The 27,658-nt window shown below is 41.2% G+C and overlaps 3 protein-coding genes across 3 annotated transcripts; 2 read left to right on the top strand and 1 right to left on the bottom strand.

Moving 5' to 3' along the window:
• Positions 1 to 1,202: 1,202 nt before the first annotated feature.
• LOC146641325 (E3 SUMO-protein ligase ZBED1-like) lies at positions 1,203 to 3,232 on the top strand. The gene is made up of 2 exons (XM_085398500.1): positions 1,203 to 2,336; positions 2,598 to 3,232. The coding sequence occupies exons 1-2, from the start codon at positions 1,264 to 1,266 to the stop codon at positions 3,145 to 3,147; spliced, it is 1,623 nt and encodes a 540-aa protein (XP_085254626.1). The 5' UTR covers positions 1,203 to 1,263; the 3' UTR covers positions 3,148 to 3,232.
• A 6,858-nt stretch (positions 3,233 to 10,090) lies between these two features.
• On the top strand, positions 10,091 to 12,100 carry LOC146641324 (E3 SUMO-protein ligase ZBED1-like). Its single transcript, XM_085398499.1, has 2 exons — positions 10,091 to 11,224; positions 11,466 to 12,100. The coding sequence occupies exons 1-2, from the start codon at positions 10,152 to 10,154 to the stop codon at positions 12,013 to 12,015; spliced, it is 1,623 nt and encodes a 540-aa protein (XP_085254625.1). The 5' UTR covers positions 10,091 to 10,151; the 3' UTR covers positions 12,016 to 12,100.
• A 1,856-nt stretch (positions 12,101 to 13,956) lies between these two features.
• LOC146641323 (uncharacterized) lies at positions 13,957 to 16,539 on the bottom strand. Its single transcript, XM_085399488.1, has 4 exons — positions 16,424 to 16,539; positions 15,306 to 15,454; positions 14,432 to 14,596; positions 13,957 to 14,354 (listed from the first exon to the last, which is right to left on the bottom strand). Exons 2-4 carry the CDS (start codon positions 15,360 to 15,362, stop codon positions 14,187 to 14,189), a joined length of 390 nt encoding a protein of 129 aa, XP_085255614.1. The 5' UTR covers positions 15,363 to 15,454; positions 16,424 to 16,539; the 3' UTR covers positions 13,957 to 14,186.
• Between the last annotated feature and the right edge of the window lie 11,119 nt (positions 16,540 to 27,658).

Here is a 27,658-nt window from a genome sequence, read left to right as displayed (position 1 = left end):
GGAGCTAATTTAGCCGTTTAAATCAGCTGTGTTGGTTCGAGGACACATCTAAAACCTGCAGGGACACCGGCCCTCGTGGACTGAGATTGCCCACCCACCCCCAACCGGTCGCAGCAGATGGCCGCCCCTTCTTGAGCCTGGTTCTGCCGGAGGTTTCTTCCTAAAGGGAGTTTTTCCTCCCCACTGTCGCCCAGTGCTTGCTCAAAGGGGATCATTGGATTGTTGGGGTTTTCTGGCTTTTACTGTAGTGTTTTCACCTTACAGTATAAAGCAGCTTGAGGAGACTGTTGTTTTGCCATGATGCAATATAGTATTAAATATGACTACATTTTAAAAACATCTATTATAGCATCAAAGTAAAACAAAAAAACTAAATGAAATGAATCAAAATGTCTAATCTGGCAAAACAAGAAAAGAAAAAAGGTTTCACCTTTAAATAAAAATCCAAATCACAAACACATTCTGATTTTTGTTGTGTGTGTTTTTTTGTGTGTGTTGTCACGTATAAAATCTTTGCACTCTGTCTCGGTGTCTGCCCGGCCGGCTCCGCAAGGCTACATATGTTTATTGTGTTGCTGCTTTCTTCCACTCGTCATTCTGCCTGGGCGGAGCTCAGGCCCACGCACCTGTCTGCAATTACGCTGCAACGTGTCCTGTCTGTATGGAGACTGAGAGCTGCCAGAGTAATAATGTAGATACAGGCCTCTTTCTCCTTCTGCTGCTGTTCATGCTTTTATTCCATTGATGTTGCTATCATTTGTAAATATATTTATTTGCTCTTATTTTATCAATTTACTGTCGTTCATGTATTTAATCTTCTTTGTATTTAAATATGATTTTTTTTAAGTAATGCCGCGAGATGGACAGTTAAATAAAGGTTTCATTGAATTAAAAAAAAGATTTAAAGATGACTGGTGGCGGAAGCAGAGCACAGACTGTCTGTGAGAATCTATCGCCATCGTGTGGTGCAGAGATATATTGCCATTGAATTTAGACAACGAAAGCTTGGCTCACAGAGCAGCTGCAACACGAACAAAAAACATTAAATAGCAACATGATATATTATATTATATTATATTATATTATATTATATTATATTATATTATATTATATTATATTATATTTATAGCTGTCGAAATTAACGCGTTAATTGCGATAATTAAATTTTGGAATTAATTACGTTAGAATATTTAACTATTTAGCGCAACACGCAGATAAGTCGCTCCCATAATTCCACTTGATTTGTTTACCGCGCCACTGAAAATGGAGAAGCAGGAAGCGGATGGCCTTCTGGATGGGGAATTTAAATACAAGAAGAACATAGATGGGACAATAAACAAACGCGTTGTAATTTGCACTCACTGTAGTAAAGAGTTTCAATTTCACCGTTCAAATTCGACCTTAAAATACCACCTTAATGCCAAACACGCGTTTGTCGGGGCAGCAGCTTCACCCGGCCTGCGTCAGACCACTCTTAGTGAACGCAGGCCACTCGGTAAGTCTTCTTTGGACAAACTGACCGACAATATAGCCAAATGGATAGCAAAGGACTGCAGACCGCTAAGCATTGTGGAGGACAAGGGCTTTGCGGATGTTTTAAAGGTTGCATCTCAGGACGCGTCCTACAAGCCCCCAGCGAGAAGCACAATAACAATTCGAATCCACGAACTGTATGAAACGGAGAAAAAGAAAAAAGAAGAGGCTTTAGTTCACACAGAATGCGTGGCTCTGACAGGAGACCACTGGACATCATTGAGTAATGACAATTACCTGGGAGTTACTGCGCATTTAATCACTGAAGCCTGGGGTCTGACATCCTTTGCGCTGACTATAATGAAAACGGAAGAGCGGCACTTTGCGGAGGCTTGTGCAGAGCAGTTCCAGACTGTTGCTCGCAGGTGGAGAATTGAGGAGAAGGTGACAACAGTAGGCACGGACAGTGCGCGCAATATGATCGCCGCGGCTCGCATCATGCCATTCAATCACATGCCGTGTACCGCGCACATTCTACAGAGATGCATCACAGTGAGTCTCGCAGACAGTGGCTTTGTCACTGCGCTGGCCAAATGCCGCAAAATTGTTGGCCATTTTAAGCACAGCCCAGCAAACACAGCAGAGCTGAACGCAGAGCAGGTGTCACTGGGGCGCAAGCAGGAGCCGTTGGCCCAGGACGTGCCTACGCGCTGGAACTCCACGCTGGAGATGGTGAAGCGCTTGATCCGCAACCAAACTGCAGTAACCGCGACTCTGGATAAACAAAAGCATAAACTTGTCCTCCTGACGCCTCCAGAGTGGGACAAACTCCAGAGACTGGAGACACTTCTAGAGCCCTGCAGGTGAGCCTGTCATTGTGACCATAATTGTAGGTTTAGATTAAATGTATCAAACATACATCTTAAATCAGTTTTGTTATTATGAAAATGTCTTATTTAAAAAATAAATGAAATCAAATATTTTATTAATATTACCTAGTATTAAAAAGCTTTTTTTAATTTGCTGTCTTATCTCTGTGTGTGTGTGTGTGTGTGTGTGTGTGTGTGTGTGTGTGTGTGTGTGTGTGTGTGTGTGTGTGTGTGTGTGTGTGTATTCCACTGCAGATATGTGACTGAACTGCTGGGAGGAGAGGCCTACGTCTCCTGCTCTGTAGTTCTACCAGCCTTCTGCCACCTGCGCCGTGTCATGGAAGTAACTGATGAGGACCCTGCATATGTGGTGAGGTTTAAAGAGAAGTTTAAGGAAGACCTTGCTTCCCGCCAGGAACATACCAACTATGCATGGCTCCAGATCGCAACTGCACTGGACCCACGTTTTAAAGACCTACGCAGTGTGCCCAAGACTGACAGAGAAGCAGTGTGGACCACACTGGCAGGCATGCTGCATGAAGACTCTCCTAGAAGATCACACACTGCAGAAGAAGGTCCAGCCAAGAAGAGGCTGAGCCTGCTGCAGATGGACTCTGACTCTGAGTCAGAGGAGGAGGTACAGCAGGACAGAGCCATACAGTGCTACAGAGCAGAGCCCTGCACTGCCTTAGAGGACTGTCCCTTACAGTGGTGGGCAGCTCATGCAGGAGCCCACAGCCAGCTGGCCCGCCTTGCTCGCAGATACCTGGCCACTCCTGCCTCCACATTTTGCCTGTTGAATTAGGCCTATGTTCTGTGAACTTGAAGATGTATATGGATAAAACAATGTGCTAGATTTAAACGGGTGGAAAACATTCAGTAAAAATCCCTCACAATTATTTGAAGCCCTGTTCTGCTTGTACTGCTTGTACTCACAATTAATAATAAATAAAACAAACAAGTGTGTTAAAAACCACTATCTGTCCCGATTTTTACACATATATACACACATATACACATATATTTCGAGTTGCGATTAATAAATTTTTAGGCTGTGATGAATTCGCTTCCAGCACAACACCCAGCCTACGTCAGACCACGCTGAGTGAACGCAGGCCACTCAGCGTGGTCTTAGCATTAAATAACACTAACAAGTGTGTAAAAATCCGCTATCTGTCCGTATGTTTGCACACATTTTGGTCATATTTCGAGTTGTGATTAATCATGATTAATTAATTTTTAGGCTGTGATTAATCTGATTAAAAATTTTAATCATTTGACAGCCCTAATTATATTATATTATATTATATTATATTATATTATATTATATTATAGTGCAAACAGTGCAGGCTTCAGCTCTGGGGAACAAGCTGTTCCTCAGTTTGGGTGGATTCCGTCACTCACAGCGTTGTTAGCCCTCTTGTGCGCGCAGACTGCAACCCCCCCACTGTGCTTTGCCCTGATATCTGCAGTGTGAGGTTGGATCGCTCATTCTCATCCTCACACTGATGCCACTTATTTCGGTCTTTGTTTGACATAAAAGGGCATATTTGTCACTTTATTGCAACTATATTTGCACTCTTGAGCTCCTTCATTCACTGACTGATCATAAAGTTATTACTTGCGTTATGTATTCATCCGTTTGAACATAATTAATGAAGCCACATGTAATCACTAAAATTTGTATTTTGGGTACAATAAGAGAGTTTCAGATGGAATGCTGTTTTGTTTTGTTTAAATTTCACCAACTTGCTGATGCCCACGGTTGTGAGTGCGGCTTCTTGCTGTACATGGGTGGATGGTTGTAAATCACATCACAGATGCCAAAAACCTCTCAAACCAAGCCCCCTTGCCGGTGATGCTGTGCGCAACCTCGTGACGGAGTCAAGCATATTCAAAACACCCCCTCACCTCCCGTGTCAAACTCAAATGTCAGCCTATTTCATGTGTCACTTTTGGAGCAGTTGCCATCCCGACGAGCCATGGAGAAGTTCGTGTTTGTGTTATTTTACTTATTTGGTGTTCTGGTGTGTTTGGGCACCGGTCAGCACCATCGTGTTGAGCACGTGTTGGACCGTGGACACACCGGATTCAGTGGGAGAATAACGGTCAGGTGTACAGTTTACTGAGCACTGGGACTCAGTATCGTTTACCAGCACAGACACGGAGACGCGCTCAGCTTCTATTGAGAGCAAACAACCAAGTGAACCCTCCGGCTGCGTCCAGTAGACGAGACACACCGTCTGGGCCGGGAGCTTTCCGAGCATTCAGACTCTTAAACTGCTTCCTCGCATCTGCTTCATGAATATGAAGGGTTGTGGTGGGAGGAGGTGGTGTGAAATCCTCTTTTGTGTGGGGTGAGGAGGGGGGTGTTGTAAAAGTCCCCAAGAGCAATGATGAGAGAGTCCGGGAATGTCCGCTCCATGTGCAGTATCTGCTCCGCGAGTGCGCACTGAGCTGCCTGCGCATCCGCATCTGGCGGGATGTAAACAGCGGCCAAGATGAATGAAGCAAACTCCCGCGGAGAATAAAACGGTTTGCAGTGAATAAAAAGGTATTCCAGAGAGGAAGAGCAGTGCTGAGCAATCACTGTTACATCTGTGCACCAGCCACTATTAATGTAGAAGCAGACACGTCCACCTGTGGTCTTACCAGAGAGAGAGGCCTGCCGGTCCGCGCGCAGCAGATGAAAGCCCTCCAGCTTGAGCGCGCTGTCCGGGATGTCCTCACAGAGCCACGACTCCGTAAAACACAAGACACAGGAGGAGGCAACGTCTCTGTTCATGCTTCTCATCAGGGCCAGCTCGTCCATCTCATTCCTGAGTGAGCGTACGTTGGAAAGGAAGATCCCAGGAAGAGCAGTTCGCAGTCCGCGTCTCCTCAGACGCACGAGTGCGCCGGCTCGCTTTCCTCGCTTTCGGCGTCTCACTTTCCTGATCAGAGTCTGCAGTAAATCTGCCGCAGATGCGACAAATATTGGAAGTAAATCCACAGGTGTTGTAGTCCTGTAGTTAAGAAGCTCTTCTCTAGTGTAAGAATATCCAGAGGAGTGCCCAGACACAGAAGTTATGCACAAAAACAAAACAGAAGTAACGCACTGAAGCACCGGGGCATCCATACGCGGCGGCGCCATCTTGGAACAAGGGACTTGTCTTTGAAAGGTAGAGTGTTAATTACTAAAGCTGAAGGGATATCCCGATGAACATATGCTGCTCTCTCCTTACATCTGGATAAGAAAAGTAGTAAAGATATTGACCGTATGCTCTTTAATTTTATATGGAAAAACCGTACGCACTATATTAGAAAAACTGTTGTGATGAATAAGTACGAATCAGGTGGGCTTAACGTCTTAGACTTTTCTACTTTAAATAACACTTTCAAAATTAATTGGGCCAAACATTTTCTTAAAACCCTACCTCTATCTGGAACTTTATACCATACCACATTTTCTCTCGTTTTGGTGGCTTTACTTTTATTTGAAATTGTAATTACAATGTTGAGAAAGTCCCTATAAAGCTTTCATCCTTCCATAAGCAGGTCCTCTTAGCGTGGACCCTCATTTATAAACACAACTTCTCACCTCACAAATACCTTATCTGGAACAACAGAGATATTTTATAGAAAAATTAATCACTTTTCCTGGAAACTTGGCTCCAAAATGGGATCCTATTGGTGGCTCAGCTGGTTAGTAAAGAGGGACAACTACTTACTTACAACGACTTTATTGCACTATATAATTTTCCAATCAGTGTTCCAGATATCAAGCGGAAGACAGTCTGGATGGTCCCCCATAAATATTTGATTGTAAATAAGGTGAAAGAAGTCTCTTTTAAAATTCGACATACATGTTATCCAGCCAGTCACTACATGGTCAAATTTAAAAGGGACATAAATACTAATTGTACTTTCTGTGGGGATCATCCAGAAACGGTGACACATCTTTTTTGGTACTGTTCTTTTACACAGAGATTCTGGAAGGAATTTAGCAGCTTTGTTATTGTCCATATTTTAAGGGAGTTTTCTTTACGATGGGAAAATGTTTTATTCTGTTTCTTTAAGTTCCCCAAGAAGTATGAGAAATGTTTTTTATGATAAATTTCTTAATACTTTTAGCTAAATTTTTTATCCATAAATGTAAGTTTACTAACAAAACACCATATTTCTGTCATTATTTTAAGGATGTGCACATGCACATACAATCAATATCAGACTGCACCAACAAAAAGGCTCTCACAACAATATATGTATGTGAATTTTTGCGTGTATTCTTATAATTGTTACCTTTTTCTTTCACCCTTGGCTTTTTGTGTTCATGTTCTGTTGTATACTTCATCTGTTCGTATGTTGTATACTCATTGTTTGTTAAATAAAGTTTTAAAAAAAAGACACGCTTTGTTTAGACCCCCAAAATCCTTTCCACGCCCACCCCCGTGACATCACGCTCCAAAGCCCTGTTACGTCACAGAACGTGGTGATGTCATAGTGACAGTCCTTTCATCCTTTGATGTTCAAGTCTATAAATAGAGGACAGCTGTCAAAGGGAATTCATTAAGCTATCGTTTTGTTGGAGTGATACAGCACATAAAAAAGCAGAAATGAGTTCGAAAGCTAACAAAGACAGAAATGTTAATTTCTCGAAAACAATGGTTAAAAAAAGTGAAAAAGAAAAAGAAACATATGCCAGACAGTTCGAGCAAAGACTGCAGCCAATGATCGACGAGGTTGAAAAGCTCAAAACTGAGCTTGACTACTTCAAAAACCTGCATACAGTCAATAAGAAACGGATCGAGGATCTAACAAAAGAAAACAATGAACTTTTGCAGAATAATAAGCTGCTGGGTTCGGTCTTGGATGACAGGACAAACATCGCAGACAGGTTGGACTCGATAAAAGATGACCACGAAGCTCTGGTAAAGTTCCGCGCAGAGACGGAGAAAACTCTGGCTGAGCTTAAAGAAAAACACGAGGACGAAGTCCAAGTCCTGCAAGGACTGCTGGAAACAGAGAAAGAAAAGGTGGCACGTCAGCAATTTCACAACAGCCAAGTTGTTGAATTATTATTGAAACGCCACACAGAGGAAAAAAATAAGATGCAGCAGTTTTACCAGGAAAATACTAAAAAACTGGAAAACAAAGCAAATGCTGCAGACAGGAAGTTAGAAGAGGTGATCAACATGTATGACTCCAAAATAGAAAAGCTGCAGACGGCAGTAAAAAATAGTAGAGGTGTGACCGTCAATGCGGTTAAGGAACGCGAGGAAGAACGTCAATCCTCGCAGTGTTGGATTGACGGTGTTTTGTCGCGTAATACAAAGTTACAAGACGAAAATGAATTTATGGTTAAAAACATGAAAGAATTAACAGAGGAGACAGATCAAATGGGCAAAGTGATAGACGACCAAAAGGCCCAGAATATGGCGATCAAGCAGAAATGCCAGAGTAATATTAGAGCTCTGGCCTTGGAAAAGAAAATGAAGGCTATGCTTGAAGACGAAGTTGATTCTTTGAAAAAGAAAATTGAAGACATCAAAAAGGCCCTAAGCACAGAGCAGGAAAACCACAGAAAGACAGCAGTGGACCGGCACAAAGTAAAAGCGGCACACAATCAGGCACTGGCTGAAAAGGTGGCGCTGGAAGAGAAACTGCGCTCCACAAAAAAGCAACGGGAAAGATTTATATCCAAAGTGAATTGGCTGGAGAAGAAAGAGCGCTACTTCCAAGAGGAATTGTGCCAGTGCGTTTTGTCCTTTGAAAAGGCATTTCCACATGCAGGTCACTTGAGAGGAAAAGAAAAGGTGGAATTTAGGGATATGTTCCACAACTTGAAAAAGAAATACGTAGACGGAGTGGAAGGCACCCCCTTTGTTGGAACAACGAAGGAGTTTCTTGAAAAACAGCTGAACTGTCTACGTATCAGATGCAAGGATCTAGATGCAGCTTTACTAGATAAAACACGGGAGCTGGAATCATTTAAAAAGCAGTACAATGACATGGTAAAGTCTTCCGAGTACGCTTTATTCCGACAAAGAGAGGAGCTCATTGGACCAGTGAACCAGATTATCCAAAAGGCTGGCAATGAAGAAAAAGAGATAGGTCATCTAAAATCTAGAGTGAAAGACGCTCAACTCCAGCTTAAATTAGAAAAACAGAAAGGACAAAAGCTGGCATCGTTGGACCATAGAAGCATGATGGGGAGATGTTCTGAGGAGACTCCGTCTCAGATTAATCCTCGTCCACTTCCAGGGAAAACTACATTTATTCAGGTACGTCCAAGACACCCTGGCAGAAGTGCAGGTATGGCTTCCCCAGTGAATCCTCCTGTAGAGTCTCCATCAACACCACCTTTCCTCAATTCTGATGATGGATTACCACCAGTTGATTGTTAAAAATTAACTGCTAAAATAGGCCATTAGAAGTATACTTCATCTTGTCTCCCTATATCATGGGTGGGCATTCTCAGTCCACGAGGGCCGGTGTCCCTGCAGGTTTTAGATCTCACCTTGGCTCAACACACCTGAATCACATGATTAGTTCGTTACCAGGCCTCTGGAGAACTTCAGGACATGTTGAGGAGCTAATTTAGCCGTTTAAATCAGCTGTGTTGGTTCGAGGACACATCTAAAACCTGCAGGGACACCGGCCCTCGTGGACTGAGATTGCCCACCCACCCCCAACCGGTCGCAGCAGATGGCCGCCCCTTCTTGAGCCTGGTTCTGCCGGAGGTTTCTTCCTAAAGGGAGTTTTTCCTCCCCACTGTCGCCCAGTGCTTGCTCAAAGGGGATCATTGGATTGTTGGGGTTTTCTGGCTTTTACTGTAGTGTTTTCACCTTACAGTATAAAGCAGCTTGAGGAGACTGTTGTTTTGCCATGATGCAATATAGTATTAAATATGACTACATTTTAAAAACATCTATTATAGCATCAAAGTAAAACAAAAAAACTAAATGAAATGAATCAAAATGTCTAATCTGGCAAAACAAGAAAAGAAAAAAGGTTTCACCTTTAAATAAAAATCCAAATCACAAACACATTCTGATTTTTGTTGTGTGTGTTTTTTTGTGTGTGTTGTCACGTATAAAATCTTTGCACTCTGTCTCGGTGTCTGCCCGGCCGGCTCCGCAAGGCTACATATGTTTATTGTGTTGCTGCTTTCTTCCACTCGTCATTCTGCCTGGGCGGAGCTCAGGCCCACGCACCTGTCTGCAATTACGCTGCAACGTGTCCTGTCTGTATGGAGACTGAGAGCTGCCAGAGTAATAATGTAGATACAGGCCTCTTTCTCCTTCTGCTGCTGTTCATGCTTTTATTCCATTGATGTTGCTATCATTTGTAAATATATTTATTTGCTCTTATTTTATCAATTTACTGTCGTTCATGTATTTAATCTTCTTTGTATTTAAATATGATTTTTTTTTAAGTAATGCCGCGAGATGGACAGTTAAATAAAGGTTTCATTGAATTAAAAAAAAGATTTAAAGATGACTGGTGGCGGAAGCAGAGCACAGACTGTCTGTGAGAATCTATCGCCATCGTGTGGTGCAGAGATATATTGCCATTGAATTTAGACAACGAAAGCTTGGCTCACAGAGCAGCTGCAACACGAACAAAAAACATTAAATAGCAACATGATATATTATATTATATTATATTATATTATATTATATTATATTTATAGCTGTCGAAATTAACGCGTTAATTGCGATAATTAAATTTTGGAATTAATTACGTTAGAATATTTAACTATTTAGCGCAACACGCAGATAAGTCGCTCCCATAATTCCACTTGATTTGTTTACCGCGCCACTGAAAATGGAGAAGCAGGAAGCGGATGGCCTTCTGGATGGGGAATTTAAATACAAGAAGAACATAGATGGGACAATAAACAAACGCGTTGTAATTTGCACTCACTGTAGTAAAGAGTTTCAATTTCACCGTTCAAATTCGACCTTAAAATACCACCTTAATGCCAAACACGCGTTTGTCGGGGCAGCAGCTTCACCCGGCCTGCGTCAGACCACTCTTAGTGAACGCAGGCCACTCGGTAAGTCTTCTTTGGACAAACTGACCGACAATATAGCCAAATGGATAGCAAAGGACTGCAGACCGCTAAGCATTGTGGAGGACAAGGGCTTTGCGGATGTTTTAAAGGTTGCATCTCAGGACGCGTCCTACAAGCCCCCAGCGAGAAGCACAATAACAATTCGAATCCACGAACTGTATGAAACGGAGAAAAAGAAAAAAGAAGAGGCTTTAGTTCACACAGAATGCGTGGCTCTGACAGGAGACCACTGGACATCATTGAGTAATGACAATTACCTGGGAGTTACTGCGCATTTAATCACTGAAGCCTGGGGTCTGACATCCTTTGCGCTGACTATAATGAAAACGGAAGAGCGGCACTTTGCGGAGGCTTGTGCAGAGCAGTTCCAGACTGTTGCTCGCAGGTGGAGAATTGAGGAGAAGGTGACAACAGTAGGCACGGACAGTGCGCGCAATATGATCGCCGCGGCTCGCATCATGCCATTCAATCACATGCCGTGTACCGCGCACATTCTACAGAGATGCATCACAGTGAGTCTCGCAGACAGTGGCTTTGTCACTGCGCTGGCCAAATGCCGCAAAATTGTTGGCCATTTTAAGCACAGCCCAGCAAACACAGCAGAGCTGAACGCAGAGCAGGTGTCACTGGGGCGCAAGCAGGAGCCGTTGGCCCAGGACGTGCCTACGCGCTGGAACTCCACGCTGGAGATGGTGAAGCGCTTGATCCGCAACCAAACTGCAGTAACCGCGACTCTGGATAAACAAAAGCATAAACTTGTCCTCCTGACGCCTCCAGAGTGGGACAAACTCCAGAGACTGGAGACACTTCTAGAGCCCTGCAGGTGAGCCTGTCATTGTGACCATAATTGTAGGTTTAGATTAAATGTATCAAACATACATCTTAAATCAGTTTTGTTATTATGAAAATGTCTTATTTAAAAAATAAATGAAATCAAATATTTTATTAATATTACCTAGTATTAAAAAGCTTTTTTTAATTTGCTGTCTTATCTCTGTGTGTGTGTGTGTGTGTGTGTGTGTGTGTGTGTGTGTGTGTGTGTGTGTGTGTGTATTCCACTGCAGATATGTGACTGAACTGCTGGGAGGAGAGGCCTACGTCTCCTGCTCTGTAGTTCTACCAGCCTTCTGCCACCTGCGCCGTGTCATGGAAGTAACTGATGAGGACCCTGCATATGTGGTGAGGTTTAAAGAGAAGTTTAAGGAAGACCTTGCTTCCCGCCAGGAACATACCAACTATGCATGGCTCCAGATCGCAACTGCACTGGACCCACGTTTTAAAGACCTACGCAGTGTGCCCAAGACTGACAGAGAAGCAGTGTGGACCACACTGGCAGGCATGCTGCATGAAGACTCTCCTAGAAGATCACACACTGCAGAAGAAGGTCCAGCCAAGAAGAGGCTGAGCCTGCTGCAGATGGACTCTGACTCTGAGTCAGAGGAGGAGGTACAGCAGGACAGAGCCATACAGTGCTACAGAGCAGAGCCCTGCACTGCCTTAGAGGACTGTCCCTTACAGTGGTGGGCAGCTCATGCAGGAGCCCACAGCCAGCTGGCCCGCCTTGCTCGCAGATACCTGGCCACTCCTGCCTCCACATTTTGCCTGTTGAATTAGGCCTATGTTCTGTGAACTTGAAGATGTATATGGATAAAACAATGTGCTAGATTTAAACGGGTGGAAAACATTCAGTAAAAATCCCTCACAATTATTTGAAGCCCTGTTCTGCTTGTACTGCTTGTACTCACAATTAATAATAAATAAAACAAACAAGTGTGTTAAAAACCACTATCTGTCCCGATTTTTACACATATATACACACATATACACATATATTTCGAGTTGCGATTAATAAATTTTTAGGCTGTGATGAATTCGCTTCCAGCACAACACCCAGCCTACGTCAGACCACGCTGAGTGAACGCAGGCCACTCAGCGTGGTCTTAGCATTAAATAACACTAACAAGTGTGTAAAAATCCGCTATCTGTCCGTATGTTTGCACACATTTTGGTCATATTTCGAGTTGTGATTAATCATGATTAATTAATTTTTAGGCTGTGATTAATCTGATTAAAAATTTTAATCATTTGACAGCCCTAATTATATTATATTATATTATATTATATTATATTATATTATATTATATTATATTATAGTGCAAACAGTGCAGGCTTCAGCTCTGGGGAACAAGCTGTTCCTCAGTTTGGGTGGATTCCGTCACTCACAGCGTTGTTAGCCCTCTTGTGCGCGCAGACTGCAACCCCCCCACTGTGCTTTGCCCTGATATCTGCAGTGTGAGGTTGGATCGCTCATTCTCATCCTCACACTGATGCCACTTATTTCGGTCTTTGTTTGACATAAAAGGGCATATTTGTCACTTTATTGCAACTATATTTGCACTCTTGAGCTCCTTCATTCACTGACTGATCATAAAGTTATTACTTGCGTTATGTATTCATCCGTTTGAACATAATTAATGAAGCCACATGTAATCACTAAAATTTGTATTTTGGGTACAATAAGAGAGTTTCAGATGGAATGCTGTTTTGTTTTGTTTAAATTTCACCAACTTGCTGATGCCCACGGTTGTGAGTGCGGCTTCTTGCTGTACATGGGTGGATGGTTGTAAATCACATCACAGATGCCAAAAACCTCTCAAACCAAGCCCCCTTGCCGGTGATGCTGTGCGCAACCTCGTGACGGAGTCAAGCATATTCAAAACACCCCCTCACCTCCCGTGTCAAACTCAAATGTCAGCCTATTTCATGTGTCACTTTTGGAGCAGTTGCCATCCCGACGAGCCATGGAGAAGTTCGTGTTTGTGTTATTTTACTTATTTGGTGTTCTGGTGTGTTTGGGCACCGGTCAGCACCATCGTGTTGAGCACGTGTTGGACCGTGGACACACCGGATTCAGTGGGAGAATAACGGTCAGGTGTACAGTTTACTGAGCACTGGGACTCAGTATCGTTTACCAGCACAGACACGGAGACGCGCTCAGCTTCTATTGAGAGCAAACAACCAAGTGAACCCTCCGGCTGCGTCCAGTAGACGAGACACACCGTCTGGGCCGGGAGCTTTCCGAGCATTCAGACTCTTAAACTGCTTCAAGAAATGGTTCTTTGGGGCACCTTTAATGGTTTTTCAAAGAACCTTTTTAAAAATGGTTCTTTAAAGAACCATTTTTAAAAAGGTCCTTCAAATGGTTCTTTAAAAGAACCATTTTAAAGAACCTTTTTTGAGTGGTTCTTTAAAAAAACCATTTTAAATCTTTCAAAATAAAATGCATCATAAATTGAATTTGAGTAGGGTAAAATAAATACGAGCACAGCATAGACATATATTAATGGTTTATTGTCATTTTGTAGTTACCAAAAGACAAAAAGGCATTTTAACCCTCAGCACAACATCACTACTAATACATGTCACATATTAGTGTTTTAAAAAGTAATAATTAAATATATTGGCTATACTATAAATAAATATATATATATATAAATACTATATCTACAGATAACACAACAAATAATACATGTATTGTTTAATTAATAAAACATCAGAAAGTGATAAAACACATTAGAAATAGCAATAGCTTCATAACAGACCAATAAATCAACACATTTTCATCAGCAGATATTTGCATGTTCAGTAAAAACATTTCAACAACAAGTTTATGATTAAAATGATCAATGAACTTCAGCCTTACGCTATGTAATGTACGTTTCATGTTGTACTCATGGTCCTTTGTTAGTCCAGTTTAGGACAATGTCTCTGACGTATGTTTCATATCAAATATATGTCATATCAAAACAAGCCCACACCTGCAGTTGTTTCAGTTTTTCACTGGTGTTTCCTGTCAGCTGGTCAACCTCACTCAGGCGGACATCCATATCAGCCAACCAAATGACAAGTTCCTCCCTTTGTGCTTCAAATCCCTCCCACTCTGAGACAAGGAGCTGAAAGAGAGAGAAAAGAGTCAATTATAAAGAAGAGAGAAAAGTGAAACCCTCCTCAGAAGGTCTGACTCGCATACCTGCAGTTGACCTGTGATGGACTCCAGTTTGGCGTTCACGTCATCCCTCGTCGATGCCAACAGCCGAGTCTGCAGGGTGCCCTGGAAGAGCTGAGTTAATGTTCGACTCCTCCTGGTCAGGCTCTCCAGCTGGATGACCCGAGGTCTCCCCTCTCGCCGCTGCCTCTGAACGCACAAACACAAATTGCATCTGAAGCAGGAGGTGCAGATTTTTTTTGCTATTCTTTTCTAAATCCAGGCTTGATCACGTGGAGGTATTTGGAAAATTGTTTTGGCCAGTGGACGACTGTTGTCTTGCAGAAAGTCAAACCAAACATATGCGATACACAATCAATTCACAAGAACACATTGTAAAAAATAAGTCCAGTTCTTGCCTGATTTCAAGTGAAAGCTGCATCAAAACAGGGTAAAATGAGTGTTTGCAGCAAATGTGAGCACAAAGCCTCACTTTGTACAAGCCTGCTATTACAGTTCTCCTCTATGCAGACGACTTTCCTGTTTTCAAGGCACAACTTGGATCTGCTGTACGAATCTTATGGATACACACTAAATGAAATAATAGTGTGCATGACTCCAGATTCTGATCCCTCATCCTAATATGGTCCCAACATAGCAACAGCAATAATGCAAATGTTGAGGCTTCAAAATACAAAGTCCATAAACCAATGGCTGACATGGGTTTTATCATAAGGGTGATAAATATACAGATTTCAGTCTGTCTTAGAGATTTGATGTTCATTTACCTGCAGATGCACTATACGTACCTGCTCCATGGTTTTTCACAACATTTTGCATATCACTATTTAATACAGGAAGTACGTGAACTAAAACATGTCATCGTTCTTTGTGAGAGGACCATATTAATGAAACAAACCTCAATGACATCATAGGGATCCCTAAAGATGCTCCTGCTGCTTCTCTTCCTCCTCATCCAAAGCTTCCTTCTCCTTGTCCTCAACTTCCATCCAATTGTAATTCAATCTAATTGTGTTTCTGCCCCTCCTCTTCCTCATTTTGTTGGAGCTGTGAACACAGTTAATGTGAATCTGGATTAATTTGTGCAAACAAGAAAAATCTACAGCTTTTTGGTCAGAGGTGCTCTTGTGATTTAAGCCGGGTAGAGTAGATTTATGTGTTGATGCTACCTGCTTCAGCTCTGGCTGGATTACAAACTTTAACCATGTGCTGAACTTTGGCCCAGCGTTGATACCTCTTGTTAGTATAACGACCTCTTCTTAGCTTGTATGTATGATGTATGATGGTGGATAAATTAAATATACAAAAAAATTTAACTATATTACAAAAGAACATCTATCTTGGAAACATCAAATGACCGGAGCATAACTTGTCAACTAGTCCGAAACTAAGTTATGCAGGAACAGTCAAAGACACACCTTCTCATGTTTGAAACCATTGTTTGAAAGGTTCTTTGTGGCACCAAAACAGGTTCTTCTATGGCATCAGTCTAAAGAACCACTTTCTATTCATTTCTATATAATTCGATTAGACAATGAAGAGTTATCTAATCTAATTATTCATTCAAAACTCTTATGCATAGCTGTATTTTATACAGCTCATACAGAATTCAAAGTACAGGTTCATGTGAGTATTTAATGTACGGCTCAGATCTACAGAATTTCAGTTTCTAGAGCAGACACAGAGCTCACAACAGGCTTCAGGCGCCATTTTAGTGACTTTAACAATATATTAAATTTTAATTTCGGTCTAGCTGACATTAGGTTATGTACGCAGCACGCAATTGAACCACATATTTTAGAAGCCAAAGGTTCAAATTAGCTGGGAGCACCTTCACGTAATTATAACAGTGGTTTTGTTAGGAAAACAGTTTCTGTATACCGGATACTAAATTGCGCTGACCTCAACGGCTAACGTATCTAGCTAATCGCTACTGTTAGCACAACATTAACAGCAAGCTACAATGACGAGTAACAAAAACAAAACAGTAATAAGGTTTTAATGGAAATGTTTTACCTTTTCTAACAGTCCCAGAATCCACAGCTTCAAAGTCCAGCAGGTACTGAAGACTGTTATCCGTTTCGCTGTCACCGTCCGTGAGTTTTTTTTCCCCGAAAGGTCAAGGCCCGCCGCTCGCACACTCTGTCTGCGCATGCGCATCCCAACGACTGACCCCCTCCGTTCGCTCCCGGGAGGTTATAGTATGACGTGTTCTGACGTCACTCTCTCTCTGTCATTTATTTGGCTCGAAACACATATTAACAAATTGCTCAGTGATGAACAACTACTCAGATCATTTACCTAAGCTGTGCTTTGTCAAAACGAAGTGTGTGTTCATTACACTGACATTCTGTTCTGCAATTGTTATTTACTTGTATCTTATAATTTGACTTTACATACTGCTGGGTGGTTTGTAAAGTTTACAATAACTAGTATTATCATTATGCTGTATTTTCAAAAATATATAATAATCTCAAAAGTAATGCCTTGGAGTAGAAAATAGTAATGCTTTATTAAAATTTAAAACTAAAGTACAGTACTTGAATGTGTGTATTGTGTCTACTGTTTGTTAACTCACCATATTCATAATGTGTTTGTGGGGTTAGGGGTGTGTGTGTGTGTGGGGGGGGGGGGGGGGGGGGTTAGGGTCTTTAGGCTTTGGCCCCCACCCCTGCCACCAGTATATTTTTAAGCAAATATTTCTAACTTTTATTTGAATATTCAGTTTCCTACCATCTTCTCTTAAAGGGTAATTGCCAGGTAACCCGCCCTCTCCCTTCGCACACACATGCACACAAAGAAAACACACAGTATAATTCACAGCCTCATTATAGTGAATAAATATTTATGCCATTTACACCATCAAACTTAGATTGCTAAGGATGAAGAACCTTTTGTTCTTTAAAGAACCATTTGTAATAGCTGAAGGACCATCCACAAAATAAAAAGGTTCTTTGACGTATGATGGTTCTTTAATAAAGAACCATGAAGCCATCTGAAGAACCATTTAAGAACCATAATTTTTCTGAGTGTGTACCTGGAGTTGAGTGTTTTAACCGATGCATGAAACGATACATAAGTTGTAACGGCCGCCGTTTTCTTCGTGAGTATTTATTCAACGGCGTGCTGCGGGGAAAGGCCTGTTCTAACGTTTGAGTCTAAGGTTTATTTTTAGCACCTGCCGGCTCTTTTTTGCTTCTCATCTATGGGCTCAAATTGTGGTCATAAATATTTTGTTAATTATTTGTGGGGCAGTCGTGGTTCAAGAGTTGGGAGTTCGCCTTGTAATCGGAAGGTTGCCGCTTCGAGTTTCACATGTACTTTTTTGGCTAAGTCCACACACAAATCTTTTTTACAAGTACGACATATTTATGACCACAATTTGAGCCCATACTCATCCGTAAACACTCTTTCACGTCATTCAGTTTATTTTGAAAAGTCTCAACAGGATCTTGAGCTTTATTGTGAAAGGGAAATAAACAAGCGTACACGATGGTTTTACCGTCCTTGTTGCTAACGACAACACATAAAAACAGTCGCTACACCCTGCTGTGACATCACACTCCAGAGCTGACGTCGGTGTCACGTGATACATTTTCAGCTTTGATCTGGTCCTACCAGCTCATAAATAGGGGCGGAGGCAAGGCAAGTTTATTTGTATCGCACAATTCGACACCGATGGTTTGCTTTGCAGAGACATTAGAAACAAAAGTTATTACAGACACTAGCAACGGGATCAGAGAACAGCACAGAAAAAAACTCAAATGGATTCCTTTAAAGGAGACAGTCCACAGGAAACCAGGCCCATAGAAATATCTGAAGAGGAGATGCAGACACTTCTCTTCAAATCCGTCTTTATGACCCGTACACAGGCAGAGAGACGAGAAATGGATGAAAAAAACTTTATCGTTCAGTTTGTTGTAAAGCTTTCAAACACCATTACAACAAAAACTAAATTAGTCATAAAACCCATCGACATGTTTTCACTCATCAAAACAGTCACAGAAAAAACTGCAGGAAAATTACCTGCAGAACTGCCAACATCTATAAACAGGGTGGTTAAGTCTGTTTTCCGTGGACTGCACAAGATGTACAACTCCAAGGACTTGCTACAATTTTTCATTGTATTTCGTCAGTCAACATTTGAAGAAAATGTCTCAAGAATTTTAATATCAGAGATCAATAAGGTAAAGGAGAAAAGGATAAAGGGTTCTGTTGTTTGGGAAAATCAGACCAGTCCTGCTGAAACGTCTGAAGAACAGATCCCCAGTCCAGGGCAAAGGACACAAGAAACTAAAGAAAGAAACTTTATAATTCAGTTTCTTGTTAGGCTGAACAACATGGTCGCCTTAAAGACAGGCACAGCAACAAAGCAGGTCAACATTTTTGCCATTTTAGAAAACCTCATTGAAATGGCTGTGGGTAAACTACCCACACAACTTCCAAAATCTTTAGACAAACTTGTTAGAGCCGTTTATAAGAGTCTAAAGAAGACATATAAGTCTAAACTGATGGTACAGACTGCCATGGAATTCAGGCAGTTAAACTTTGAAGATAATGTAGCAAGAATGTTGATATCTGAAGTGAACAGGATGAAGGAGAAGAGGATTAAGGTTTTTGTTGTTAAGGAGAATAATAACAACAATTCATCTGAACAATCCTCTTCAAACACCACTAGGAACTGTTGTTGTTTTGGGAAATTTTTGAAAACATTGTTTCCCTACAAAATCATAGTCGAAATCAGGCTATGATTTCGACTATGATATATACAATTCACAAGATTTCAACAATTTTAAAATCCTACAGTGTTGGTTCTGTCTCGCATCAGCCCCATCCAAACAGGTCGCGGCAGATGGCTGACCCTCTCTGAGCCTGGTTCTGCTGGAGGTTTCTTCCTGTTGAAAGGGAGTTTTTCCTCCCCACTGTTGCCAAGTGCTTGCTCGTGGGGGATTGTTTGGGTTGGAGCTTTAATTTTGTAAGGTTTTTACCTTACAATTTAAAACACCTCGATTCAGAACCTCTCACTGTTGTTGAAATTGTTTGGCCCTTTCTGTGAGGGCACTGCATGTTCTCAATCTCATTGGGAAATGCTACATTTTGCACATGAATGCAGATTTATTCTAAACTGCAAAATGCATTTGCTAAAAATAAACAAACTAAACTAATGCATGGCTATGGTGTATTTTTATGAATCTCGTACTCAGGTAATAAATACTTTTGTCTTATTACTGAGCAATAATAAAGTTAAAAAAAAAAACCCTCATGTCTTTTAATGAACCGCTTGTGTTTTAGTTTAGTTATAGTTATAGGTAGTGGCCGAAAGAGTTTTGGTCCCTCTTACTCCAATGTAAGCTTGTGGAAAAAGCCCAAGAAGTGTGTTCAAGCCTGTCTATTGAGCAGAGTTTAGATTATGAAACTCTTAAGAAAACTGTGCTGCAGGCGTATGAACTTGTCCCTGAAGCATATCGGCAGAAATTTAGGAATCTTAATAAAACTGCTAACCAGACTTTTGTTGAGTTTGCGCGAGAAAAGAATGTGTTGTTTGAGAAATGGTGTTGTTCATGTAAAGTTAAAACCGTGGAAGAGTTAAACCCTTATTTTGCTGGAGGAGTTTAAAAAGTGTTTGCCGGAACGCATCGTGACTTATTTAAACGAACAAAAGGTGTCGTCTCTCACTAACGCGGCACTCCTGGCTGACGAGTTTGTTTTAACGCACAAAAGTGTGTTCTGTGCACAGAATTCGTTTCAGGAAAATTTCTCTGAACGAAAAAAGTCACCACGAGCAGTGCGTAAAAATGTATCAGCGTTCATTGCTAGATCAAACGGTCGAGAATGTTTTTATTGTCACGACTCAGGACATTTGATTGCTGCGTGTCCAGTATTAAAAAGAAAAGAAGCGAGGGGCACTAAATTCCCCGCAGGCGTGGGTTTGATTAAAACCGCTTGCTTGCCAAAGGTGCACGCGGAGGCTGAACAAAACCCGAAAACTGACATTGATCCGCAGTTGTGTCATGCGAATATGACCAGAGAAATGTTGATCAAAGCACAGCAGGGTGATCCTTCACTGGTGCCTTGTTTTTCCTCTGTTGTGGACAGAGAGGGATCTAAAGCTCCAGTGAAATATTTCATTTGTTCTAATTTGCTATGACCTCAGAGTAGGGCTGTGCGATGTGACCAAAATCACATATCCCAATATAAGCATCTATAGCCCCGATAACGATAGAAATCACAAAAATGTAACATTTTCTGTAAATTCTGTGAATCTCGGGCAGCTCGACTCAGCTGGGCATCGTGTACCTGGAGTTGAGTGTTTTAACCGATGCATGAAACGATACATAAGTTGTAACGGCCGCCGTTTTCTTCGTGAGTATTTATTCAACGGCGTGCTGCGGGGAAAGGCCTGTTCTAACGTTTGAGTCTAAGGTTTATTTTTAGCACCTGGCGGCTCTTTTTTGCTTCTCATCTATGGGCTCAAATTGTGGTCATAAATATTTTGCTGTTTATTTGTGGGGCAGTCGTGGTTCAAGAGTTGGGAGTTCGCCTTGTAATCGGAAGGTTGCTGCTTCGAGTTTCACATGTACTTTTTGGCTAAGTCCACACACAAATCTTTTTTACACATACAAATCTTTTTTACAAGTACAACATATTTATGACCACAATTTGAGCCCATACTCATCCGTAAACACTCTTTCACGTCATTCAGTTTATTTTGAAAAGTCTCAACAGGATCTTGAGCTTTATTGTGAAAGGGAAATAAACAAGCGTACACGATGGTTTTACCGTCCTTGTTGCTAACGACAACACATAAAAACAGTCGCTACACCCTGCTGTGACATCACACTCCAGAGCTGACGTCGGTGTCACGTGATACATTTTCAGCTTTGATCTGGTCCTACCAGCTCATAAATAGGGGCGGAGGCAAGGCAAGTTTATTTGTATCGCACAATTCGACACCGATGGTTTGCTTTGCAGAGACATTAGAAACAAAAGTTATTACAGACACTAGCAACGGGATCAGAGAACAGCACAGAAAAAAACTCAAATGGATTCCTTTAAAGGAGACAGTCCACAGGAAACCAGGCCCATAGAAATATCTGAAGAGGAGATGCAGACACTTCTCTTCAAATCCGTCTTTATGACCCGTACACAGGCAGAGAGACGAGAAATGGATGAAAAAAACTTTATCGTTCAGTTTGTTGTAAAGCTTTCAAACACCATTACAACAAAAACTAAATTAGTCATAAAACCCATCGACATGTTTTCACTCATCAAAACAGTCACAGAAAAAACTGCAGGAAAATTACCTGCAGAACTGCCAACATCTATAAACAGGGTGGTTAAGTCTGTTTTCCGTGGACTGCACAAGATGTACAACTCCAAGGACTTGCTACAATTTTTCATTGTATTTCGTCAGTCAACATTTGAAGAAAATGTCTCAAGAATTTTAATATCAGAGATCAATAAGGTAAAGGAGAAAAGGATAAAGGGTTCTGTTGTTTGGGAAAATCAGACCAGTCCTGCTGAAACGTCTGAAGAACAGATCCCCAGTCCAGGGCAAAGGACACAAGAAACTAAAGAAAGAAACTTTATAATTCAGTTTCTTGTTAGGCTGAACAACATGGTCGCCTTAAAGACAGGCACAGCAACAAAGCAGGTCAACATTTTTGCCATTTTAGAAAACCTCATTGAAATGGCTGTGGGTAAACTACCCACACAACTTCCAAAATCTTTAGACAAACTTGTTAGAGCCGTTTATAAGAGTCTAAAGAAGACATATAAGTCTAAACTGATGGTACAGACTGCCATGGAATTCAGGCAGTTAAACTTTGAAGATAATGTAGCAAGAATGTTGATATCTGAAGTGAACAGGATGAAGGAGAAGAGGATTAAGGTTTTTGTTGTTAAGGAGAATAATAACAACAATTCATCTGAACAATCCTCTTCAAACACCACTAGGAACTGTTGTTGTTTTGGGAAATTTTTGAAAACATTGTTTCCCTACAAAATCATAGTCGAAATCAGGCTATGATTTCGACTATGATATATACAATTCACAAGATTTCAACAATTTTAAAATCCTACAGTGTTGGTTCTGTCTCGCATCAGCCCCATCCAAACAGGTCGCGGCAGATGGCTGACCCTCTCTGAGCCTGGTTCTGCTGGAGGTTTCTTCCTGTTGAAAGGGAGTTTTTCCTCCCCACTGTTGCCAAGTGCTTGCTCGTGGGGGATTGTTTGGGTTGGAGCTTTAATTTTGTAAGGTTTTTACCTTACAATTTAAAACACCTCGATTCAGAACCTCTCACTGTTGTTGAAATTGTTTGGCCCTTTCTGTGAGGGCACTGCATGTTCTCAATCTCATTGGGAAATGCTACATTTTGCACATGAATGCAGATTTATTCTAAACTGCAAAATGCATTTGCTAAAAATAAACAAACTAAACTAATGCATGGCTATGGTGTATTTTTATGAATCTCGTACTCAGGTAATAAATACTTTTGTCTTATTACTGAGCAATAATAAAGTTAAAAAAAAAAACCCTCATGTCTTTTAATGAACCGCTTGTGTTTTAGTTTAGTTATAGTTATAGGTAGTGGCCGAAAGAGTTTTGGTCCCTCTTACTCCAATGTAAGCTTGTGGAAAAAGCCCAAGAAGTGTGTTCAAGCCTGTCTATTGAGCAGAGTTTAGATTATGAAACTCTTAAGAAAACTGTGCTGCAGGCGTATGAACTTGTCCCTGAAGCATATCGGCAGAAATTTAGGAATCTTAATAAAACTGCTAACCAGACTTTTGTTGAGTTTGCGCGAGAAAAGAATGTGTTGTTTGAGAAATGGTGTTGTTCATGTAAAGTTAAAACCGTGGAAGAGTTAAACCCTTATTTTGCTGGAGGAGTTTAAAAAGTGTTTGCCGGAACGCATCGTGACTTATTTAAACGAACAAAAGGTGTCGTCTCTCACTAACGCGGCACTCCTGGCTGACGAGTTTGTTTTAACGCACAAAAGTGTGTTCTGTGCACAGAATTCGTTTCAGGAAAATTTCTCTGAACGAAAAAAGTCACCACGAGCAGTGCGTAAAAATGTATCAGCGTTCATTGCTAGATCAAACGGTCGAGAATGTTTTTATTGTCACGACTCAGGACATTTGATTGCTGCGTGTCCAGTATTAAAAAGAAAAGAAGCGAGGGGCACTAAATTCCCCGCAGGCGTGGGTTTGATTAAAACCGCTTGCTTGCCAAAGGTGCAGGCGGAGGCTGAACAAAACCCGAAAACTGACATTGATCCGCAGTTGTGTCATGCGAATATGACCAGAGAAATGTTGATCAAAGCACAGCAGGGTGATCCTTCACTGGTGCCTTGTTTTTCCTCTGTTGTGGACAGAGAGGGATCTAAAGCTCCAGTGAAATATTTCATTTGTTCTAATTTGCTATGACCTCAGAGTAGGGCTGTGCGATGTGACCAAAATCACATATCCCAATATAAGCATCTATAGCCCCGATAACGATAGAAATCACAAAAATGTAACATTTTCTGTAAATTCTGTGAATCTCGGGCAGCTCGACTCAGCTGGGCATCGTGTACCTGGATTTGAGTGTTTTAACCGATGCATGAAACGATACATAAGTTGTAACGGCCGCCGTTTTCTTCGTGAGTATTTATTCAACGGCGTGCTGCGGGGAAAGGCCTGTTCTAACGTTTGAGTCTAAGGTTTATTTTTAGCACCTGGCGGCTCTTTTTTGCTTCTCATCTATGGGCTCAAATTGTGGTCATAAATATTTTGCTATTTATTTGTGGGGCAGTCGTGGTTCAAGAGTTGGGAGTTCGCCTTGTAATCGGAAGGTTGCTGCTTCGAGTTTCACATGTACTTTTTGGCTAAGTCCACACACAAATCTTTTTTACACATACAAATCTTTTTTACAAGTACAACATATTTATGACCACAATTTGAGCCCATACTCATCCGTAAACACTCTTTCACGTCATTCAGTTTATTTTGAAAAGTCTCAACAGGATCTTGAGCTTTATTGTGAAAGGGAAATAAACAAGCGTACACGATGGTTTTACCGTCCTTGTTGCTAACGACAACACATAAAAACAGTCGCTACACCCTGCTGTGACATCACACTCCAGAGCTGACGTCGGTGTCACGTGATACATTTTCAGCTTTGATCTGGTCCTACCAGCTCATAAATAGGGGCGGAGGCAAGGCAAGTTTATTTGTATCGCACAATTCGACACCGATGGTTTGCTTTGCAGAGACATTAGAAACAAAAGTTATTACAGACACTAGCAACGGGATCAGAGAACAGCACAGAAAAAAACTCAAATGGATTCCTTTAAAGGAGACAGTCCACAGGAAACCAGGCCCATAGAAATATCTGAAGAGGAGATGCAGACACTTCTCTTCAAATCCGTCTTTATGACCCGTACACAGGCAGAGAGACGAGAAATGGATGAAAAAAACTTTATCGTTCAGTTTGTTGTAAAGCTTTCAAACACCATTACAACAAAAACTAAATTAGTCATAAAACCCATCGACATGTTTTCACTCATCAAAACAGTCACAGAAAAAACTGCAGGAAAATTACCTGCAGAACTGCCAACATCTATAAACAGGGTGGTTAAGTCTGTTTTCCGTGGACTGCACAAGATGTACAACTCCAAGGACTTGCTACAATTTTTCATTGTATTTCGTCAGTCAACATTTGAAGAAAATGTCTCAAGAATTTTAATATCAGAGATCAATAAGGTAAAGGAGAAAAGGATAAAGGGTTCTGTTGTTTGGGAAAATCAGACCAGTCCTGCTGAAACGTCTGAAGAACAGATCCCCAGTCCAGGGCAAAGGACACAAGAAACTAAAGAAAGAAACTTTATAATTCAGTTTCTTGTTAGGCTGAACAACATGGTCGCCTTAAAGACAGGCACAGCAACAAAGCAGGTCAACATTTTTGCCATTTTAGAAAACCTCATTGAAATGGCTGTGGGTAAACTACCCACACAACTTCCAAAATCTTTAGACAAACTTGTTAGAGCCGTTTATAAGAGTCTAAAGAAGACATATAAGTCTAAACTGATGGTACAGACTGCCATGGAATTCAGGCAGTTAAACTTTGAAGATAATGTAGCAAGAATGTTGATATCTGAAGTGAACAGGATGAAGGAGAAGAGGATTAAGGTTTTTGTTGTTAAGGAGAATAATAACAACAATTCATCTGAACAATCCTCTTCAAACACCACTAGGAACTGTTGTTGTTTTGGGAAATTTTTGAAAACATTGTTTCCCTACAAAATCATAGTCGAAATCAGGCTATGATTTCGACTATGATATATACAATTCACAAGATTTCAACAATTTTAAAATCCTACAGTGTTGGTTCTGTCTCGCATCAGCCCCATCCAAACAGGTCGCGGCAGATGGCTGACCCTCTCTGAGCCTGGTTCTGCTGGAGGTTTCTTCCTGTTGAAAGGGAGTTTTTCCTCCCCACTGTTGCCAAGTGCTTGCTCGTGGGGGATTGTTTGGGTTGGAGCTTTAATTTTGTAAGGTTTTTACCTTACAATTTAAAACACCTCGATTCAGAACCTCTCACTGTTGTTGAAATTGTTTGGCCCTTTCTGTGAGGGCACTGCATGTTCTCAATCTCATTGGGAAATGCTACATTTTGCACATGAATGCAGATTTATTCTAAATTGCAAAATGCATTTGCTAAAAATAAACAAACTAAACTAATGCATGGCTATGGTGTATTTTTATGAATCTCGTACTCAGGTAATAAATACTTTTGTCTTATTACTGAGCAATAATAAAGTTAAAAAAAAAAACCCTCATGTCTTTTAATGAACCGCTTGTGTTTTAGTTTAGTTATAGTTATAGGTAGTGGCCGAAAGAGTTTTGGTCCCTCTTACTCCAATGTAAGCTTGTGGAAAAAGCCCAAGAAGTGTGTTCAAGCCTGTCTATTGAGCAGAGTTTAGATTATGAAACTCTTAAGAAAACTGTGCTGCAGGCGTATGAACTTGTCCCTGAAGCATATCGGCAGAAATTTAGGAATCTTAATAAAACTGCTAACCAGACTTTTGTTGAGTTTGCGCGAGAAAAGAATGTGTTGTTTGAGAAATGGTGTTGTTCATGTAAAGTTAAAACCGTGGAAGAGTTAAACCCTTATTTTGCTGGAGGAGTTTAAAAAGTGTTTGCCGGAACGCATCGTGACTTATTTAAACGAACAAAAGGTGTCGTCTCTCACTAACGCGGCACTCCTGGCTGACGAGTTTGTTTTAACGCACAAAAGTGTGTTCTGTGCACAGAATTCGTTTCAGGAAAATTTCTCTGAACGAAAAAAGTCACCACGAGCAGTGCGTAAAAATGTATCAGCGTTCATTGCTAGATCAAACGGTCGAGAATGTTTTTATTGTCACGACTCAGGACATTTGATTGCTGCGTGTCCAGTATTAAAAAGAAAAGAAGCGATGGGCACTAAATTCCCCGCAGGCGTGGGTTTGATTAAAACCGCTTGCTTGCCAAAGGTGCACGCGGAGGCTGAACAAAACCCGAAAACTGACATTGATCCGCAGTTGTGTCATGCGAATATGACCAGAGAAATGTTGATCAAAGCACAGCAGGGTGATCCTTCACTGGTGCCTTGTTTTTCCTCTGTTGTGGACAGAGAGGGATCTAAAGCTCCAGTGAAATATTTCATTTGTTCTAATTTGCTATGACCTCAGAGTAGGGCTGTGCGATGTGACCAAAATCACATATCCCAATATAAGCATCTATAGCCCCGATAACATAGAAATCACAAAAATGTAACATTTTCTGTAAATTCTGTGAATCTCGGGCAGCTCGACTGAGCTGGGCATCGTGTACCTGGAGTTGAGTGTTTTAACCGATGCATGAAACGATACATAAGTTGTAACGGCCGCCGTTTTCTTCGTGAGTATTTATTCAACGGCGTGCTGCGGGGAAAGGCCTGTTCTAACGTTTGAGTCTAAGGTTTATTTTTAGCACCTGCCGGCTCTTTTTTGCTTCTCATCTATGGGCTCAAATTGTGGTCATAAATATTTTGTTAATTATTTGTGGGGCAGTCGTGGTTCAAGAGTTGGGAGTTCGCCTTGTAATCGGAAGGTTGCTGCTTCGAGTTTCACATGTACTTTTTGGCTAAGTCCACACACAAATCTTTTTTACACACACAAATCTTTTTTACACACACAAATCTTTTTTACACATACAAATCTTTTTTACAAGTACAACATATTTATGACCACA

The sequence above is a fragment of the Rhamphochromis longiceps genome, linkage group LG23 (assembly GCF_057381845.1).
Source record: "Rhamphochromis longiceps isolate RC_006_pf linkage group LG23, R_longiceps_female_GT1.1, whole genome shotgun sequence".
In the NCBI taxonomy this organism is placed as follows: Eukaryota; Metazoa; Chordata; class Actinopteri; order Cichliformes; family Cichlidae; genus Rhamphochromis; species Rhamphochromis longiceps.
The sequence above is the reverse complement of the archived record's forward strand: the minus strand, read 5'-3'. Positions and strand labels throughout refer to the sequence as shown.

Bases quoted from the DNA above. Each gene is read 5' to 3' on its own strand.
- LOC146641323 (XM_085399488.1), bottom strand. From the start codon at position 15,362: ATGAGGAGGAAGAGAAGCAGCAGGAGCATCTTTAGGGATCCCTATGAT. The intron at 14,597-15,305 runs GTTTGTTTCATT...TTGTGCGTTCAG, and splicing joins ATCCCTATGATGTCATTGAG to AGGCAGCGGCGAGAGGGGAG. The intron at 14,355-14,431 runs GTATGCGAGTCA...TCTCTCTTTCAG, and splicing joins CCATCACAGGTCAACTGCAG to CTCCTTGTCTCAGAGTGGGA.
- LOC146641325 (XM_085398500.1), top strand. From the start codon at position 1,264: ATGGAGAAGCAGGAAGCGGATGGCCTTCTGGATGGGGAATTTAAATAC. The intron at 2,337-2,597 runs GTGAGCCTGTCA...ATTCCACTGCAG, and splicing joins ACACTTCTAGAGCCCTGCAG to ATATGTGACTGAACTGCTGG.
- LOC146641324 (XM_085398499.1), top strand. From the start codon at position 10,152: ATGGAGAAGCAGGAAGCGGATGGCCTTCTGGATGGGGAATTTAAATAC. The intron at 11,225-11,465 runs GTGAGCCTGTCA...ATTCCACTGCAG, and splicing joins ACACTTCTAGAGCCCTGCAG to ATATGTGACTGAACTGCTGG.